This window comes from the organism of the source record quoted next, unplaced genomic scaffold (assembly GCF_019419815.1).
Source record: "Pyrus x bretschneideri cultivar Hongxiangsu unplaced genomic scaffold, Pyrus_bretschneideri_v1 Contig63, whole genome shotgun sequence".
In the NCBI taxonomy this organism is placed as follows: Eukaryota; Viridiplantae; Streptophyta; class Magnoliopsida; order Rosales; family Rosaceae; genus Pyrus; species Pyrus x bretschneideri.
Genome location: NW_025999802.1, coordinates 1,201,531 through 1,218,262, shown reverse-complemented (window position 1 = coordinate 1,218,262; position 16,732 = coordinate 1,201,531). Strand labels below are relative to the sequence as shown.

The 16,732-nt window shown below is 36.8% G+C and overlaps 2 protein-coding genes across 3 annotated transcripts; one reads left to right on the top strand and one right to left on the bottom strand.

The window, feature by feature from the left end:
- The first annotated feature begins 700 nt into the window (after positions 1-700).
- On the top strand, positions 701-9,867 carry LOC125472069 (mediator of RNA polymerase II transcription subunit 23-like). Its single transcript, XM_048573127.1, is given in 24 exon segments — positions 701-936; positions 1,028-1,071; positions 1,312-1,346; positions 1,349-1,410; positions 1,514-2,476; positions 2,697-2,931; positions 3,180-3,397; positions 3,619-3,826; positions 3,984-4,264; positions 4,796-4,879; positions 5,456-5,550; positions 5,733-5,895; positions 5,989-6,234; positions 6,496-6,666; positions 6,800-6,913; positions 7,009-7,134; positions 7,323-7,471; positions 7,653-7,834; positions 7,837-7,892; positions 7,992-8,573; positions 8,575-8,764; positions 8,859-9,040; positions 9,185-9,288; positions 9,401-9,867. Coding segments are annotated over 24 exon segments (4,800 nt in total). The 5' UTR covers positions 701-828; the 3' UTR covers positions 9,603-9,867.
- Positions 9,868-10,736: 869 nt separating this feature from the next.
- LOC125472070 (protein TIFY 6A-like) lies at positions 10,737-14,618 on the bottom strand. 2 transcript variants are annotated; one of them, XM_048573128.1, is made up of 7 exons: positions 14,530-14,618; positions 14,268-14,406; positions 12,520-12,704; positions 12,051-12,346; positions 11,875-11,965; positions 11,283-11,744; positions 10,737-11,093 (listed from the first exon to the last, which is right to left on the bottom strand). In XM_048573128.1, the coding sequence occupies exons 2-7, from the start codon at positions 14,353-14,355 to the stop codon at positions 10,944-10,946; spliced, it is 1,272 nt and encodes a 423-aa protein (XP_048429085.1). In that variant the 5' UTR covers positions 14,356-14,406; positions 14,530-14,618; the 3' UTR covers positions 10,737-10,943. The 2 variants fall into 2 exon arrangements, with proteins under 2 accessions (XP_048429085.1, XP_048429086.1); XM_048573129.1 differs by having other exon boundaries at positions 11,283-11,340; positions 11,417-11,744; positions 14,268-14,616.
- Positions 14,619-16,732: the final 2,114 nt, after the last annotated feature.

The window sequence follows — 16,732 nt, the reverse complement described above, 5'->3', positions numbered from 1 at the left end:
AATATTTTTAGGTTAAAATGTTCATAAAATTAAATTAGGATAGTCTACATAATTTTTTCTTTTAAAAAAAGTCACTTTAAGAAAGAAAAAAAAAAGCCTAAAATTCATTTTTTAATAATCTGGGGTTAAAATTTTAATCAATAATGGTTGGAGCAAAAAAACTGTTTATGGGTTAAAAACTAAATTTTTTGGGCTAAAAATTTTAGATTTTAACCCAAGAGTTGGAGATAGTCTTGGTAAACTAGGTCATTAAATAGATTTTCTTCATTTTATCTAAGAATTACACAAGGAAAATTATATTTAAAAAGTTACACTACATTTCAATATTTTCAACAATTTAAAGATGGAAGGACACGTCGCACAAAAGAATTGTTAAAAATTTATTGAAATCTATCCACAAAAATTATACTTTTGTATAATGACACATGAACGTGACAAGATCGGTTAAAAATTATATCCGAAATTAAAAATAAAATTATTTTTTATTATTTTCAAACATAAAAAGTACTAATATTTTATTACCTATTATCATAACTATGGGTAGATAATTACTATTCATTAAACACAGTTATTATTCGTGATTGAATTGGCTATTGGCAAGGAGCCTTTACACTGACCGCGCTCTTAGCGCCACTGACCGCGTTCTGTGCGTAGTATATGTTATTCGGGGCTCCGTATCCACACGCAAATACCCACTATAACTATTCGCCCAGTACAAAACCGCAGCGCCTCCGCCTACCTGAAAAAACTGATTCCTCCGCCACCGCCTCACTTTCTTCGCTCTTCCATTATCTCCGCCGGAGCTCCGATTGGACATGAACTGAAGCAATGGACCAAAACCAGAGACCATCCTCCTCGGCGTCAGCTGCCTCGCGAGCTTACCAGTTCCACCCAGCACGCGCCGCAATTGTCAATCTTTTCGACCTCTACTTAGGAGTGAGTACAATTTGCACTCGCTCTGTATTTTTTTGTTCTAACTTTTTATTCAATAAATCTGAAATTAAGAAATTTTCATGCTTTTTCGCAGAGAAGTAGCCGCCAAAAATCCGATGATTCAGTTCGAGAACTTCCGTAAGTGTGTCTGTTTGTTGCGTAATTAGTTCGAATGGTATGAATTAATTTAAATTAGGCTGCGTAATTAGTTCGAATTATATGAACTAATTTAAATTAACGTTCTTTTTTTTGTTAGAGATTATAATTTTGGGTTCTGAGTGCTCAAAATGTACAGTTGATATGATAATACTCATCAAAGAAAAAAATTTGAGTTGGAAAAAAACCACTTTGAAGAAGTTAATGTTGTCGATTCTTCAGGAACAAGTCACAGAAGCGTGTACTTGCTCTTAATCGGAGCTTCCACCTCGAAACGAGCAGTTCCTACTGGATTTTGAACAACTGCAGAGCCAGTTTCCTGTGAGTTGCACAATTCGAAACGAGCTGTTTTATGTATCATTGTTGTTAGTAGTTTTATTACCTTAAGGTAGTAGTTCTGATGCTGTTGTTTGGTGTGTTTCAGGACCAAGATCAACTGAATGTCGTGACAGAGTCTGTACTTATATCTTTAGTCGTGCAATGCAGCAATCATGCGCCGCGGGCGGAGTTTCTTCTCTTTGCTCTAAGGAGCTTGTGTACTATAGGTCACATTAACTGGGATACTTTTTTGCCGTCCCTTCTTTCTTCAGTCTCTGCTGCAGAAATGTCAGTTGGTCAAGGTAGTCAAGCAATGCCTGCTGTTTCATCGCAGTCCGGTATGCTTCCATCTTTGAATGCAATCCCCAACTCGTCTAATTTCCAATCTTCAAGTCCTGCCTCTCCATTACCTTCAGTGCATGGCATTGGTTCCCCCAGCCAGTCTGCTATTGAACCATCATCTATGTCACCGGTTAAATCATCTGACATAGCCTCCAATGGACAGCAGGCTACGGCAAGGTTCAACTCATCTATAAGAGATAATGCCATAAGCAGTCTTCGTCAGCTGTGCTGCAAGATCATTTTAACTGGAATCGAATTTAATTTAAAACCAGTGACTCATGCTAACATCTTTTCCCATATGCTTAATTGGCTGGTTAATTGGGACCAAAAACAACTTGGGGTTGATGAATCTGATAGTGTAAGATCCTGGAGACCTGGAAAGGCGCTAATTGAATGGCTACATAGCTGTTTGGATGTGATTTGGCTTTTGGTTGACGATGATAAATGCCGAGTGCCCTTCTATGAATTACTGCGAAGTGGGTTGCAATTTATGGAGAATATACCTGATGATGAAGCCTTATTTACTCTAATCTTGGAGATCCATAGGAGACGAGATATGATGGCCATGCACATGAAAATGTTAGATCAACACCTACATTGCCCTACTTTTGGGACTCATCGGATTTTCACGCAGACAACTCCTAGTGTTTCAGGAGAAGCAGTAGCAACCTTGCGGTATTCACCAATCACATATCCAAGTGTTCTTGGAGAACCATTGCATGGAGAGGTGATGAATTTATTTAAGAATTCGTTATTTGTCATGGGAATATCAGTATATATCATGTTTATACAATAGTTGGTATCATTCGATTTATGATAATGTACTAGTAATATCTGTAAAAAGAAATGATATTCTCCACCAAGCATAATTTCTGTATCTATGCTACTTCTTTAGGGATCTTTTTTAGGGGATATAATCTAGAATTGCTTTGCTTTTGCTGGTGCAGGACCTTGCAACTTCAATTCCGAAGGGAAGTTTGGATTGGGAGAGAGCTTTGCGTTGCATAAGGCATGCTCTTTGTACTACTCCATCACCTGACTGGTGGAAACGGGTGCTGCTTGTAGCCCCCTGCTACAGGTCTCCTTCTCAAGGACCTACTCCTGGTGCTGTTTTCATCTCTGAAATGATTTGCGAGGCAACAATTGATAGAATTGTTGAGCTATTGAAATTGACCAATTCAGGTAATATTATCTTCATTGTTAATTAATAAGATTAGCCTTTTCTTAGCTGTATGGCTTTCTTATGGATATTGTAGACCTTCCTTTTTCTTCTTACATAGTTTTTTTTTTTTAGTACAATTCTATATAATTTTTTATCCTAATTTTTTTTTTTTTTTTTAACTTTTATCCTACTTTTATTTTGTGGTTCTGGCTGCATGTATAATGATTGATATTTTAGTAAGCTAATGCTTATATCTTGTTCCTTGCAGATATTAATTGCTGGCAAGAGTGGCTTGTCTTTTCGGATATATTCTATTTTCTTATAAAAAGTGGCTGTATTGATTTCGTTGATTTTGTGGACAAGCTAGTTTCACGCCTTAACGAGGGTGATCAACAAATTCTTAGGACAAATCACGTCACTTGGCTTCTTGCTCAAATTATTCGGGTTGAACATGTGATGAATGCTCTAAATCAAGATGCTAGAAAGGTTGTCCTTGAAAAGTAGAATCCGTTGTCTTTCTAATGAAGTCACATAATTTGTCTCACTTCTTGCAATTTCTTTGTCTATTTAGCTGCACTAACTAAATGTCGGCATTATTTCACTTTGTCCCCGAAGAATGACTTCTGTCAATTTGATTTGTGCTTCCTCTATAATTTGATATGACTTGATCATGTCATATTTATAGCCTGTGGCTTTACTGCTTGTAGGTGGAGACAACAAGAAAGATCCTATCATTTCATAAAGAAGATAGGAGCTCAGATCCAAATAGTCCTCAAAGTATACTGCTGGACTTCATAAGCAGTTGCCAGAATTTACGTATTTGGTCGTTGAACACAACAACTAGAGAATATCTGAATAATGAGCAGCTTCAGAAAGGAAAGCAAATAGATGAATGGTGGAGGACAGCGAGCAAAGGTACATTCCACTCCAGAAGTATTACAAATTGACAGTTTCTGGCAACGAAATCATAGAACGATTGTTATAAAATTGCCTTATATGACTTAGTAAGTTCTATAATAGGACATTTTTCCTGGAAATCTTGTGAACTTGTATCTGTTGGTTTCTATTTCAGGGGACCGAATGATGGATTATATGAATATGGATGAAAGGTCAATTGGGATGTTTTGGGTTGTGTCTTACACCATGGCGCAGCCAGCTTGTGAAACTGTGATCAATTGGTTATCCTCTGCTGGGGTTATAGAGTCGTTACCAGGAACAAACTTACAGTCCAATGAGAGGCTAATGGTTATGCGGGAAGTATGTCCACTGCCGATGTCCTTGTTATCTGGCTTTTCAATGAACCTATGTTTAAAGCTGGCGTATCAAATGGAAGAATCCTTATTTTCTGGGCAGGTAATCTTTTATTTTTCTTGGAAATTGCTATTTTCAGCTAGGATTTGGAAGTAGCCCTAAATTGGTTAAATATACTTGTTGGTAATTGAAACTTTTGTTCATTTACTGATGTATGCCTTCCATATCGGATAGCCAGAGGCTGCAGGCTGTAAGAACTAAGAACATGGATTACATGTATAATGATGGGGAAGGGGAAAATGAAAATAAAGGAGTTGGCCACTCCCCCTCTACTCTCTCTCTCTCTCTCTCTCTCTCTCTCTCTCTCACACACACACACACACACACACACTTATCTTGCACCTTATGGAGCTGTTCATGAATCTTTTTTGTTCACTTTGATAGAAATCACAGTATTTCTAATTTTGAGATTTGCGCATAATCAGAAGAAATTTATACTTCAAGCTATGGCTTCTTACCATTGATCTGAGAGTGGCTTCTTAGTAGAAAATATTTTTTTGTATATACCAACCAACCTATTATTTACTCTTTTTGAACTGTCTTTTGACATATTTTCTTATGTTTTAAATGCAGGTTGTACCTAGTATTGCCATGGCTGAAACATATTGTAGGCTGCTGCTCATTGCACCTCAGTCATTATTTCGTTCTCATTTCAATGTAATTTTCTTTTAACTCTAAGGTTTTCATTGCTTCTCTGATTGAATGTTTCTCATGTTTCTCGCAAATGATCATGCATCTTAATAACTTACTCCCACTAGGGCACTTAACTTAAAGATCAAAAGCTATGAGGTTTGCCCTTTTCCTTAGCACGCAAAATTTGACCCCAAGTCTGTAGCATAACTCCTTGAAATGTTACTACTAGGCTTGTTGCCACCTTATATTATTAGCATTTTACTGATAAGCTAAATCATATAGAACGTATTAAAGCTTCATGTTGACTTTTTCCTTCTCGTAAGTTGATAGTCTGTATGGTCGGTCTTCCAGATACGTCTTTGGCGTTCACCTTCACCTACACTTGTGTAACTATGATGTTGATTTGGTTACTCTGTATAAGTCTTTGCCGTCTTAACTTGTAGTTAATACCCTTCCTCTTTTTTTCCCTTGTCACAGTAAGCACCATTTGTCGTTTGTTAAAATTTAATTTCCTTGTCCATTTTTTAAACAGTACTGTTGTAACCTTTTGCGTTTCATTAACTTGTACTGTGATATTTATTTATTTATTCTGTATCTCAGCATTTGGCGCAAAGGAATCCCTCGGTATTGAGCAAGCCAGGCGTAACTCTTTTAGTGCTTGAAATGTTGAATTACCGTTTGCTTCCACTTTACAGGTGATTATTTGTATTATCCAAATGCTTGAAATTACACTTCCTTCAAGTTAATTATAATTTTCAAAGATAGGGTAGGACTCTCTTGGCTTCAGATGCTGTAAATATTGACTTTATATTTCTTTCATCTACCATATAATGCCACTGCAAGTTAAAATTTATAAGTTGTCGCATCTTCCATATAGGTACCAAGGAAAAAGCAAAGCCTTGATGTATGATGTTACGAAAATAGTTTCTGCTCTAAAATCAAAACGTGGAGACCATCGTGTATTTAGGTTGGCTGAGAACTTGTGTATGAATCTTATTCTGTCTCTGAGAGACTTTTTCTTGGTGAAAAGAGAAGGGAAGGTATATACTGCATTTTCCAAACAGCAACCCTTTTTTGTTTCAATTTCATAGACAAACTGAAATGTAATTGTACGTATTGTTAAACTTTGGCAGGGTCCAACTGAATTCACAGAAACTTTGAATCGAGTAACTGTTGTCACTCTTGCAATCATCATTAAGACACGAGGAATTGCAGATGCTGAACATCTGCTTTATCTTCAAACCATGTTAGAGCAGATATTAGCCACTAGTAATCACACATGGTCAGAGAAAACACTACGCTATTTCCCTTCTCTTCTACGTGATGTTTTGATCCAACGGATTGATAAAAGGGGCCTGGCAATTCAAGAATGGCAGCAGGTTCGTTGTTGCTCCCATGTTTTTTGATTTTGTAGTGTCTGTTTTGTTCATCTGTAACATCTTTTTTTTCCTGCTGTCAAACTTCAGATGCCATGACTTTTTTTTTCCCCTTTCATAAAGATGATTTTGTTATCCTACAGGATTGATTAGAATTTTCTGTACTTAAAACTATTAACTTCTCCTGTCAGACTTGGTTTTGGAACATTGTCCATCATGAATATTTCTTAGATAAACATAATGATGAAAGATCCTCTTTTGCAGGCCGAAACCACTGTGATTAACCAATGCACCCAGCTTCTGTCACCTTCCGCTGATCCTAAATATGTAATGACCTATATCAGTCACAGTTTTCCTCAACACCGACAATATCTATGTGCTGGTGCATGGATCCTGATGCAAGGGCACCCAGAAAACATTAACAGCGTAAACTTAGTAAGTTTAATGCATTATGAATAAAACCATGATTAGTATTTATCCATTGCTATTAGAACCTGGACGTCTTGGTGGACTTCGTTTTGTATTGCCTAGGAAACTGTTGCTTAATTTCTTCCTTATATGGTTTCAGGCACGTGTCTTGAGAGAGTTTTCTCCTGAGGAAGTAACATCTAATATTTATACAATGGTGGATGTTCTGCTTCATCACATTCAGTTGGAACTTCAGCATGGCCATTCTTTTCAGGTCTGTTAATTGTTCTTAGGCTTTTCAGACACAATCCTCTGTATTGCATGCCTGTGGAGTTGTTTTTACGGACATTTCATTCATTTCTTTTTCAGGATCTTTTATTGAAAGCTTGTGCAAACCTAGCTTTTTATATTTGGACCCATGAGTTGCTCCCTTTGGATATTTTGCTCCTGGCACTTATTGATCGTGACGATGACCCCCATGCTTTGCATATCGTGGTACGTGCTTTCAACTTTTTATTTTATTTTTTATTTAGAATTTCTAATCTTGTTTGCATATATGAACTAATTAAAAAGAACAAGGTTAATGTGAGAATTGCACTTTATCTATTAAACAAACTGATCTGGATATGTACTACAATACAAGATATATTCTTGATGCAATTATGTACTAATATGTGATGCAGATTAGTCTACTTGATAGGCAAGAACTTCAACAGAGGGTGAAACTATATTGTGTGAATCGAGGTCCCCCTGAACACTGGCTTTTCTCTGGACCCTTTAAGCGAGTTGAATTGCAAAAGGCCCTTGGGAATCATCTATCCTGGAAGGACAGGTTGCATCATGTTATATATAAACTTTTTCTTCCGTTTTTTTTTTTTTTTTTTTTTGGGGTTTGATGTTGGGACTATATAGTATGGTTTTTAAGCTAAGATAAGAATCATGCAGAGAAGCTAAACTTTGTGAATCGTTAGTGCATATCATTATTCACTTACATGGTCTTTTATGTTATGCAGGTATCCTACTTTCTTCGATGATATTGCAGGGCGTTTGCTCCCAGTCATTCCGTTGATAATTTATAGACTAATTGAAAATGATGCCATAGATTCAGCTGAAAGAATTCTGGTCATGTATTCTACATTTCTTAAATACCACCCTTTAAGATTTACATTTGTTCGTGACATACTTGCATATTTTTATGGCATCTTCCCGGAAAGCTCATTGTCCGAATATTGAATGGACTCGAAGTCAACAAGGTAAAGACTTTGCTCTCCTTTTTATTTTTTTGGTATTCAGCATTGACTATTGAGTACTATTATCCTCCAGTTACTTTATTAACTCCAAGTTTGTTTCAGATCCCATTTTCTGAGTCATTCCCGGTGCATATGAATTTATCAAATTCCACCATGTGCCCACCTGCCGATTACTTTGCAACTCTCTTACTGGGACTAGTGAATAATGTCATTCCTCCATTGCATAACAACTCAAAATCTGGAGCGAATGATGCTTTAAATAATTCAATGCGTGCCCCACCTAACAAGACTCCTCCAACGTCGCAGTCTGGGCAAGCAAATGTTTCTGATGGCCAAAAAGCATTCTTTCAAATTCAGGATCCAGGCACATATACTCAGCTGGTTCTTGAAACAGCAGTCATTGAACTGCTCTCTCTTCCTGTATCTTCATCCCAGATTGTATCATCACTGGTTCAGATTGTCATCAATATACAACCAACATTAATTCAATCCAGCAATGGCCTGCACGGAGCTCCAAATGGTGTTGGGCAAGGCTCTGTTTTACCAACATCCCCTTCGGGCGGAAGCACAGATTCCTTGGGCACGAGCAGGTCAGCTGCTTCAGGGTCAGGAATAAATGCATCTAACTTTGTTTCTCGAAGTGGTTATACATGCCAACAGTTGTCTTGCTTATTGATCCAAGCAGTGTGGTCTTCTACTGGCTCAACTGCCTCCTGATTTTCATATGCAACTCTATCTAGAGGCATCACGTATAATAAAAGAAACATGGTGGCTCACTGATGGCAAAGGGTCAATGGGAGAAGTAGACTCTGCTGTCGGTTATGCTTTGTTGGATCCAACATGGGCTGCTCAAGACAATACCTCGACCGCCATTGGTATGCTACAATATATGCAATGGTTATTTACTGCTAAACCTTGCTTAGCTTCCCGATCCGAGGGTTTATAGCTAACTCTATGTTGTGATTGCAGGTAATATTGTTGCCCTGCTTCATTCGTTTTTCAGTAACCTCCCACATGAGTGGCTAGAAGGAACCCATCTTATCATCAAACATCTCAGGCCAGTGACTTCAGTTGCAATGTTGAGAATAGCATTCCGGATAATGGGTCCCTTGCTCCCTAAACTAGCCACTGCGCACGCCCTCTTCAGTAAGGTACAGAAATTCACTTATTGGGAGCTTTTATTAGAATTTCGTCAAAGGTTTTAATCATTTTTTATGCGTTTTGAATTTGTCCAAGTAATATGTATAAACAAAGTTTCAATTGTTTGTGGTTAATCATTTTGTAAACCGTTTCAGGCTCTGTCATTGATTTTAAGTATGATGGTAGATGTCTTCGGGAAGAATGTACAGCCTCCAATTCCAGTCAAGCCATTAGAAATAGCAGATATAATTGACTTCTTGTAAGTGCTTTTCTGTACTTGAAGCAAACAAATTTTCCGTTTGTGGTTTGATATAGCTGTTGTTGTAGTGCCTGACGATAGCTAACCATGCGTAACCCGTTGTGTTACTCAGCCATCACATCGTCCACTATGAAGGGCAGGGAGGTCCTGTGCAGGCTAACAGCAAGCCCAGACCAGAGGTTTTAGCTCTCTGTGGAAGAGCTGCGGAAAGTCTGCGTCCGGACATACAACACCTTCTTTCCCACTTAAAACCCGATACGAATTCTTCCATTTACGCTGCTACGCATCCCAAGTTGAACCAGAATTCGTCGTAAATTTTTGGGTTTTTTAGCATCTCTCATAAGCTGATTGCACCATTTGTTGGGATAATTATAGAACACCAGCCAGGACGTTCCTTTCTGGAGTATGTAAAGTCGTGTATAGTGTAACATTATGTATCCAGCGACAGAAATAGGCAGGCTTTGGGTGGGTTTCTTGTAGATTTTCATAAAATAAATCTCTTTTTATTCGAGCAATATTGTAATATAATTCGAACCTAATTAGTTAATCATCATATCACCATCGTATAATTAGTTTTAACTGTCCTTGCATTATTAAATCGAGATGTCACGATGCAAATTAGTCACTATCCAACAATTGATCTCTTCTTGCGTAAATATCTCCATCTTTTAGGAACTAGAACAATTTCTCACATAAAACAAAAACGGAAGAATAGTAGTTAGAGGCGGCTTTCAAATTCTTTTCAATGGGAACTCCGTCAACAAACTTTCGAGAAAAAGAATTCCTATCAAATACAAAATAAATTTGGTATCAAACTCGTCCTTTACGAGTTTAAACCTGAAGTCTTTCACTTACGGATAGAGGTGAATCTATATAAAAATCGGAGTGGACCACCAGAAAGTCGGTAGAAGATTCTTTGAAGAACATTTGAGGACCTCTCGATTCTCTTGGAAGGTGGTGGTGGAGAGGTGGTCGGAACCTCTTCTGTTCCATAAACGTGTGATGTGCAAAGGCTGATCTTTAGAGAAGCTGCATGATTATTTTCCGGTGGCTCATCGGAAAAGAGCTGTCATGATCATTTCATGAATTCTTCCAAACGTGGAGGGCGTGTGCTAAATTGGTGAACAGCGAAGAAAGCGACTCCGCCCGCAGCGTAGGTGGCGACAACTAGACAGACCCCGCCACGTCACGTCACTACAAAAGCAACGATTGATTGGCTTCAACTTTGACGGTATTGCAAGTTATTTTGTGGACCCACCCACCCATGTCCACCAATTATGGTCCCAACTGTCTCTCTCTGTCTCAACCACAGAAGGCGCGATCCATGTTAACGGCCAAGATTAAAAGATCTTGAGATCTGGAGAGGATCTCAATACGTGAAGGATGTTACCAGAGCTATATGATAACATCCTGCATCAATAATATAGCAACATGCAGATAAAAAATCGTATATAAAATATAATATTATTACACAAAGTTGTTCGTTCAACATTATACAGTCGGATTCGGGTAAAAGGATCCGACTAGCATTCAAAATAAAAAGGGGCCACAACCCTACAACAACACTGTTGAGACTAAACTTAAATTCTCAAACAGTCGGGATAACTGTTATTTTCTACCAACAATGACAATGTGCTTCACATATTTCACTCGTACTACACAAATTTTGAAATAATTATCCCTTCTGCTTTAGCACCGAACATCATCGTTGTTCTCCTTGTTGGCCAAAATTCACTCCGCCGGATTCTGGAGTGCCGTGTTCTGGTGATTTCTTGTCGAAGTTGTATGGTGCTGCACTCATCACCCTGCACAGACGAAGATGGAACCCGGGATGTTATTATTCACTTCTATTTTGAGGTAAGAAGTTAGGTCAGTTGTTTAGCTGTTCCTCGGAAAAAATAGACAATTCTAAGTAACAATCATATGTTCTTATATATGGACAGTGAGCAATTCCTAAGTCTCAAAAGATTATAGTTGGAATGAACAAAAAGTACCTTTCCTTGCGCTTCTCCAAAAACCGAACCAAGGATGCTTTGCGAGCCTGTGGAACAGCTGTACAGGAAAGCATATGCCAGTTTAGATTGCAAACATTGTCCAATTAAGAAAAGAAAAAGGCAAATGTTGATACCAGAAGGAATCATAGAAGTTGCGGCAACAGATCCAGCTGCATTTGCTGTTTTTGGAGCCTCCATTTTGTTAACAGGACTGGTTGGACGTCTGGAAGTTCTAGCTGCCATTAGTTCATCAGTGCTTGTGGACCCACTTGCTGACTGGGCGCCAGAATGTGAAGAAACAGATAAGGGGCTAGAAAGAGCAGGTGGGTGTATATTTGTAGCCTGATTCACAGGAACACCGTCTTCCGCTGCCAACTTCGCACTAGGCACTTGAGATTTGGGTTGTGCAGCATTAGAGGAGTTAGAACAACTGTTTCCGGCCAAAAGCATCATTGCCTGAGCCTGAAAAGATGTCCCAAAACAATTTTAGAGCTCACATGACCCAATAGAAGGTTAACAAGAAAAACCCGTGTTTTCATGTGTGCGCTGGCAACGTGTCTGTGTGTTTGACCTAGAGGGTGAGGGAGGGTACCTTCTCAGGGGAGATATCATCATAGACATTCACAGTACCAGCATAAAAGATTGTCAATTGTGAAGGAGACCCAGAGATCTTGACATTGTTCCTACAAAGAATGTTTTAACAAACCTCAGAATTCAGTTGTTTTTATGAAATTTCGACCAAGGACTCGAGCATAATATCAAAGTTACCATGGTTCAGTGATCCCAGCAATGGAACCACCTGCAACGGGAAGAGCTGAAAGTGGAGCCGTAACAGGAATTCCTCCAAATATTTGGTGCTTCATGGTAGTGGTGGAAAAATTCTGACCAGTTGTAGCCAAGTGATTCTTCAAGTAAGGATTGCTCATTGGAACAGAAATCCCTTGACTGGTAACTGAAATCATCTTTGCATCATGAGGACGGTGCACAGAATGCACATCATGTTGCATATGATAAGCTGTCAGGGAAAAATGAGCCCCACCTTGCCTATCGTGATTGAAGTAATCCTAGATAATAAAAAACACAAACCAACGAGGGAAACGGCAACAACAATATCAGAAGGCAATTTGATCCTAAATATTCCCGATAAGTCAAATTATTCAAGGCGATATGGAAGTCAAATATGCAAAATAAAAGAGAACGGCATCATAATTAACCCAACAAAGGCGACAACATATACCTGAGCTTCATATGCAGTTTGTTTTTGACAAGGGCCAAGTGCATCCGCGGAGACGGAAGACAATAAGGAATCAGGTAACATCTTTTTAGTCCTATCATCTTGAGCAGCTTTGAAGGACATAAAATGAGGAACTGCAGAGACCTTGTTTTGAAACGGCGAATGAGCACCTCCACCTCTTCCAAACCCTAAACATCACAAACAAATAAACAAATTGTTCAAAAGTCCAAGTTACAAGAACCTCCTACGTATAAGCTTCAATAGATTTCAGTCTTCATTTATCGGCATTCAAAGTTTCCTGCTATGCAAACATCCTACCATGGACAAACCAATACTAGAAGAAACTGACAGGATGTGATAAATTACCAGCGCACCTCAGCTGGGAAATTTTTGAACACCATAAACAATCACATCTTAAAGATAAAATTGTTCACATGTTTTTTTTTTTTTAATCGAGCAATATTCTAATTAATCTAATCTAAACTACGGGGAGACAGATTCAGATGCAGGTTAAGTAAACTAAATTCAAATATAGACAAACCATAATAAACAAGCATTATGTACTTTCTACTAAACCATTTAAATCAACTGAAAATATGACTTTAGCTCCTGGAACTCAATTTTCTCCACATAAAACCCGACGTAAATTTTTTGCTCAAATAAAACCCATTGACTAGACTCCACATAAGCAAATTCATTAATTATGTTTGACTTTACCCATTTAAATTTTTTCGGATGCCTAAAACACCCTTATTGAATGTGTAATGCACACAATTAATTCTATGCAAATTGTAAGGGAGAATTAATGATTTTACAAAAATAATATTTTGCATATAAATGTAGGGATTGGTTGGTTAGTTTGGCTCTCGAATTCCAATTTACCATTACAACGTGTCCATATTATATATAGGTAAATTATTGTACTTTAAAATATATAAAAAAAAATTGTTGTTTAAGTAAAAATATATAAATTAAAGGAGATAAAAATTGTAGGTAAAGTAATTTTAGGACAAAGAAAAAGAAAAGAACCAACTATAGATAAATTATTTACATATACAGTCTAAATATTTGATTCACCTAAAAAATGTAGGTAAATCACGTGTGCATAATTTACCTACTATTATTGAAATTTACCTACTGGCATAATTTACCTACTTGCATAATTTAGGAAAAATGCCAACAAAACATGAGAATATTATTTGCATATATCATAGGTAAATTGCCAGAAGAAATATGGGAATATTTTGTTTATATACTGTAGGTAAATAATAGACTATAGGGCGATATTATTTATATAGGTAAAGTAGGGACGTTTAAAGTAATGCAATAGATTGTTGTAGAAATTAAAAATAAATAAATAGAACGTCAGAATGATTAATTAGATTTTAAGGCCCTTGATTGAAACTAATTTTCAAGTGTGGGTTGTGGCAAAAATTGTAAATAATTTATATTAGTAGGTTACTTATATTCTCATGTGGCAGTTTATTTGACTTTTGAATTTTTGTTGGATTTTTAACTATACCTAGGTTTATGTTTAGAAATCGTGATTTTTTAGGACCAATATCTAATGAATCCTTTAATCAATTCTAAAAACTTAATCAACCACCCATGTAAACTTAAAATTGCTCAACTCCAATTGAATTAGAAAATAACACATAATTCATACACGAAAAGCTCAAAAATTCCAAATTTATAAAATTGAAAAGCTGAAAACTTTCTGTGACTAAAAGAGTGAACGGAAAATCACGGACCTGGGTCTTTGCCGCCATCGTTGTTGGTCTCCTCCTTCACCACAACCACCGGCTCCTTTGAGTTCAAACCCAAGAAATCTCTCTCCATCTCAGCCCACCACAATCACTCAAAAAAGAAAAAGCATACAAAAAAGTCCACCTGAAAAAGAAAAAAAAAAGACTAACCAACAAATCCTTCAACCAAAATCCCGAGCTATCTGACACTGAGAGAGAATAAGGCAAAAACTTCCGCCTTCAGCAAACAAAAACATAAAAATATTACGGAGTCCCGAGTCTAGAGAGAGAAGCAAGAGAGAGAGAGAGAGTGGGAGTTGCTTTGACAAGGAAGGAAGAGTTGTAAGTGATCTCGACCGTTTAAATTTTAAAAGTTTGATGATATGGGAATAGGATGACTTTACTTTATATAGACGCGGGTGCATGTTGAGATTAAGGTTTACAGATGTAGTCCAGTTAAGGTGACCGGCTGGGCAGGTAATGGAACCACGTGCGAGAAGCTTTTGAGCGAAGTGGGACCCTAGATTGCTTCCCACGTGCGAGTGAGTTGTAGCGCAAATGTGCACCTCATAAAGTAGACACGTGACTAGATAGATAATTGATTGAATAACCTCGTGAACAATAGATAGGCATAGTCCCCCCTCCCTCCCCGCCGCCCCTAATGAATTGTGAAAACGATTTATAGCTTGTTTGGATGTACTTTTAAAAATATAAATATTTTTAGTAAAATTATTTTTGGAAATAATTTTTAGTAAAAATACTAATAAATTCGAGAAAATAACTTAAAGTGTTTTCTGGAAAAAATACATAATTGATGTTTCTTGTTGAAAGCGCTTAAAGTGTTTTTGGAACTCATAAATATTTTCTCTAAAAAAGTTTTCAGTTATTTTAAAAGCACATCAAAACGAGCTCTTATTTCCTCGTATCAAGCCGATTAATCGCCGGGATCCTTAAGAATTTGTAAAGCTTATTGCAAGAGAAATGCAACGGAGATTTTCGGACTATCTATGCACTCCCCACTATTTTATACTTTTCGCACAATATCTTATAATGTTATTACGAAAATTATGTCAAAAATATAATATGACAAATAATCCATGAACAGTTCCACTTATGAAAGAGTATGCTTAACATTTCTCTAAATGCAATTCAAAATGTATGTTACTATTGTGCTGAGTTTGAAATTATAATTTATTTCTTATTTTTTATTGATGTATTATTGTATCACAATGAATAATTAATGGTAAAATATCTCGTATCGTGAGTAGTGAGTATGCTATCATATGGACCATATTCAATTCCAATTTCACGTGTCACGGTATTTTTGAAATTATGGAGAGTATATCAGGTTGGTAAAAACCTAAATAAGATATTCAATCACGTCATTTTTGAAGCATAGAGCTTGCTAGTTGCACTTTAAGTACTGGTTTGATACTGATGTGCTTTTATAAAAAATAGGTATGAAATAAAGTTGAGCTTAAAAAGCCTAAAAATAAAAAAAGCCTAAAAATGTGAAGCAACAAAAATAAACTTATTTTCAAAGCACAGCAATAACAAACCAACCCTAACTTCGGCAAAAAATAAAGTTTAGTAAATGCTATATAGAGGAGCTGTTGACCCCGACATTCTTACTCTTCAGTATTTCCACAACTAGCAAATTTAAATTCTCAGTCGCTCTGTTTTAATTTTCCACCAGCAGAGAAAAGGAAAGGAAGTTTTCAGTCTCTCTCAAACCGTGACTGTGAGCTGGGCCATGTCCCCCACTCGCATAAATAGTGAGCTGCGCTACAAGATGAAGAACCCCTATGTTGCACAAGAAAAACGTTCTAGTGTCCTTTTCTTCCCAATGATATTTTGAGGTTTACGTTCTAGATCTGTAATTTGAACGTCTATGCACATGATATACATATTATATCTAACCATTATTTGTTTTTAAGTGCATTCGATATTTTAATGTAACAAACAACTCAATTAGTTTGGATTTAAAAAAACCCTCATATATGGAACATACTTGTAGATTAAATGATTGTAAACGCTTTTATAAAAAAAAAAATTGGAGTCCAAAAGCACTTGAAATGCTCATGCAAGTGCTTTACAGGATTAATTGGTGCTTCTTGTAGTTTTTTTTTTTTTTTTTTTTTTAAGATTAACTTGCATTTTTACTAAGTGTTGATTTTAAAAACATTTTCTCCAAAAGAATTTTCAACCATTTAAAATTACTTCCCAAACGAGCTCTTAGTAAATGCAACATTCTTTTCATTCCTTAAACCTTGTTAAAATCTGCACATCGCCCCTTGTTCCAGCTGAACTTGACATAAAAAAAAAAATTAATGTTTTACCAAAAAAATTATTTGTTAAAGAGGTTCATAAGGCTTTTTTAGATGGTGTTGTAAATGCGTTGGCTAAACCTATTGATGGTGGGGGTGAAATTTCATCTTCTAAATCTCGATTAAATGAGCCTATCGATCCTA

What these genes read in the sequence shown, in the direction of transcription:
- LOC125472070 (XM_048573128.1), bottom strand. Translation starts at nt 14,355, where the DNA reads ATGGAGAGAGATTTCTTGGGTTTGAACTCAAAGGAGCCGGTGGTTGTG. An exon ending in CGATGGCGGCAAAGACCCAG is followed by an intron (nt 12,705 to 14,267) that starts GTCCGTGATTTT and finishes TGTGATGTTTAG; the next exon opens with GGTTTGGAAGAGGTGGAGGT. An exon ending in TTGGAGAAGCGCAAGGAAAG is followed by an intron (nt 11,094 to 11,282) that starts GTACTTTTTGTT and finishes TCGTCTGTGCAG; the next exon opens with GGTGATGAGTGCAGCACCAT.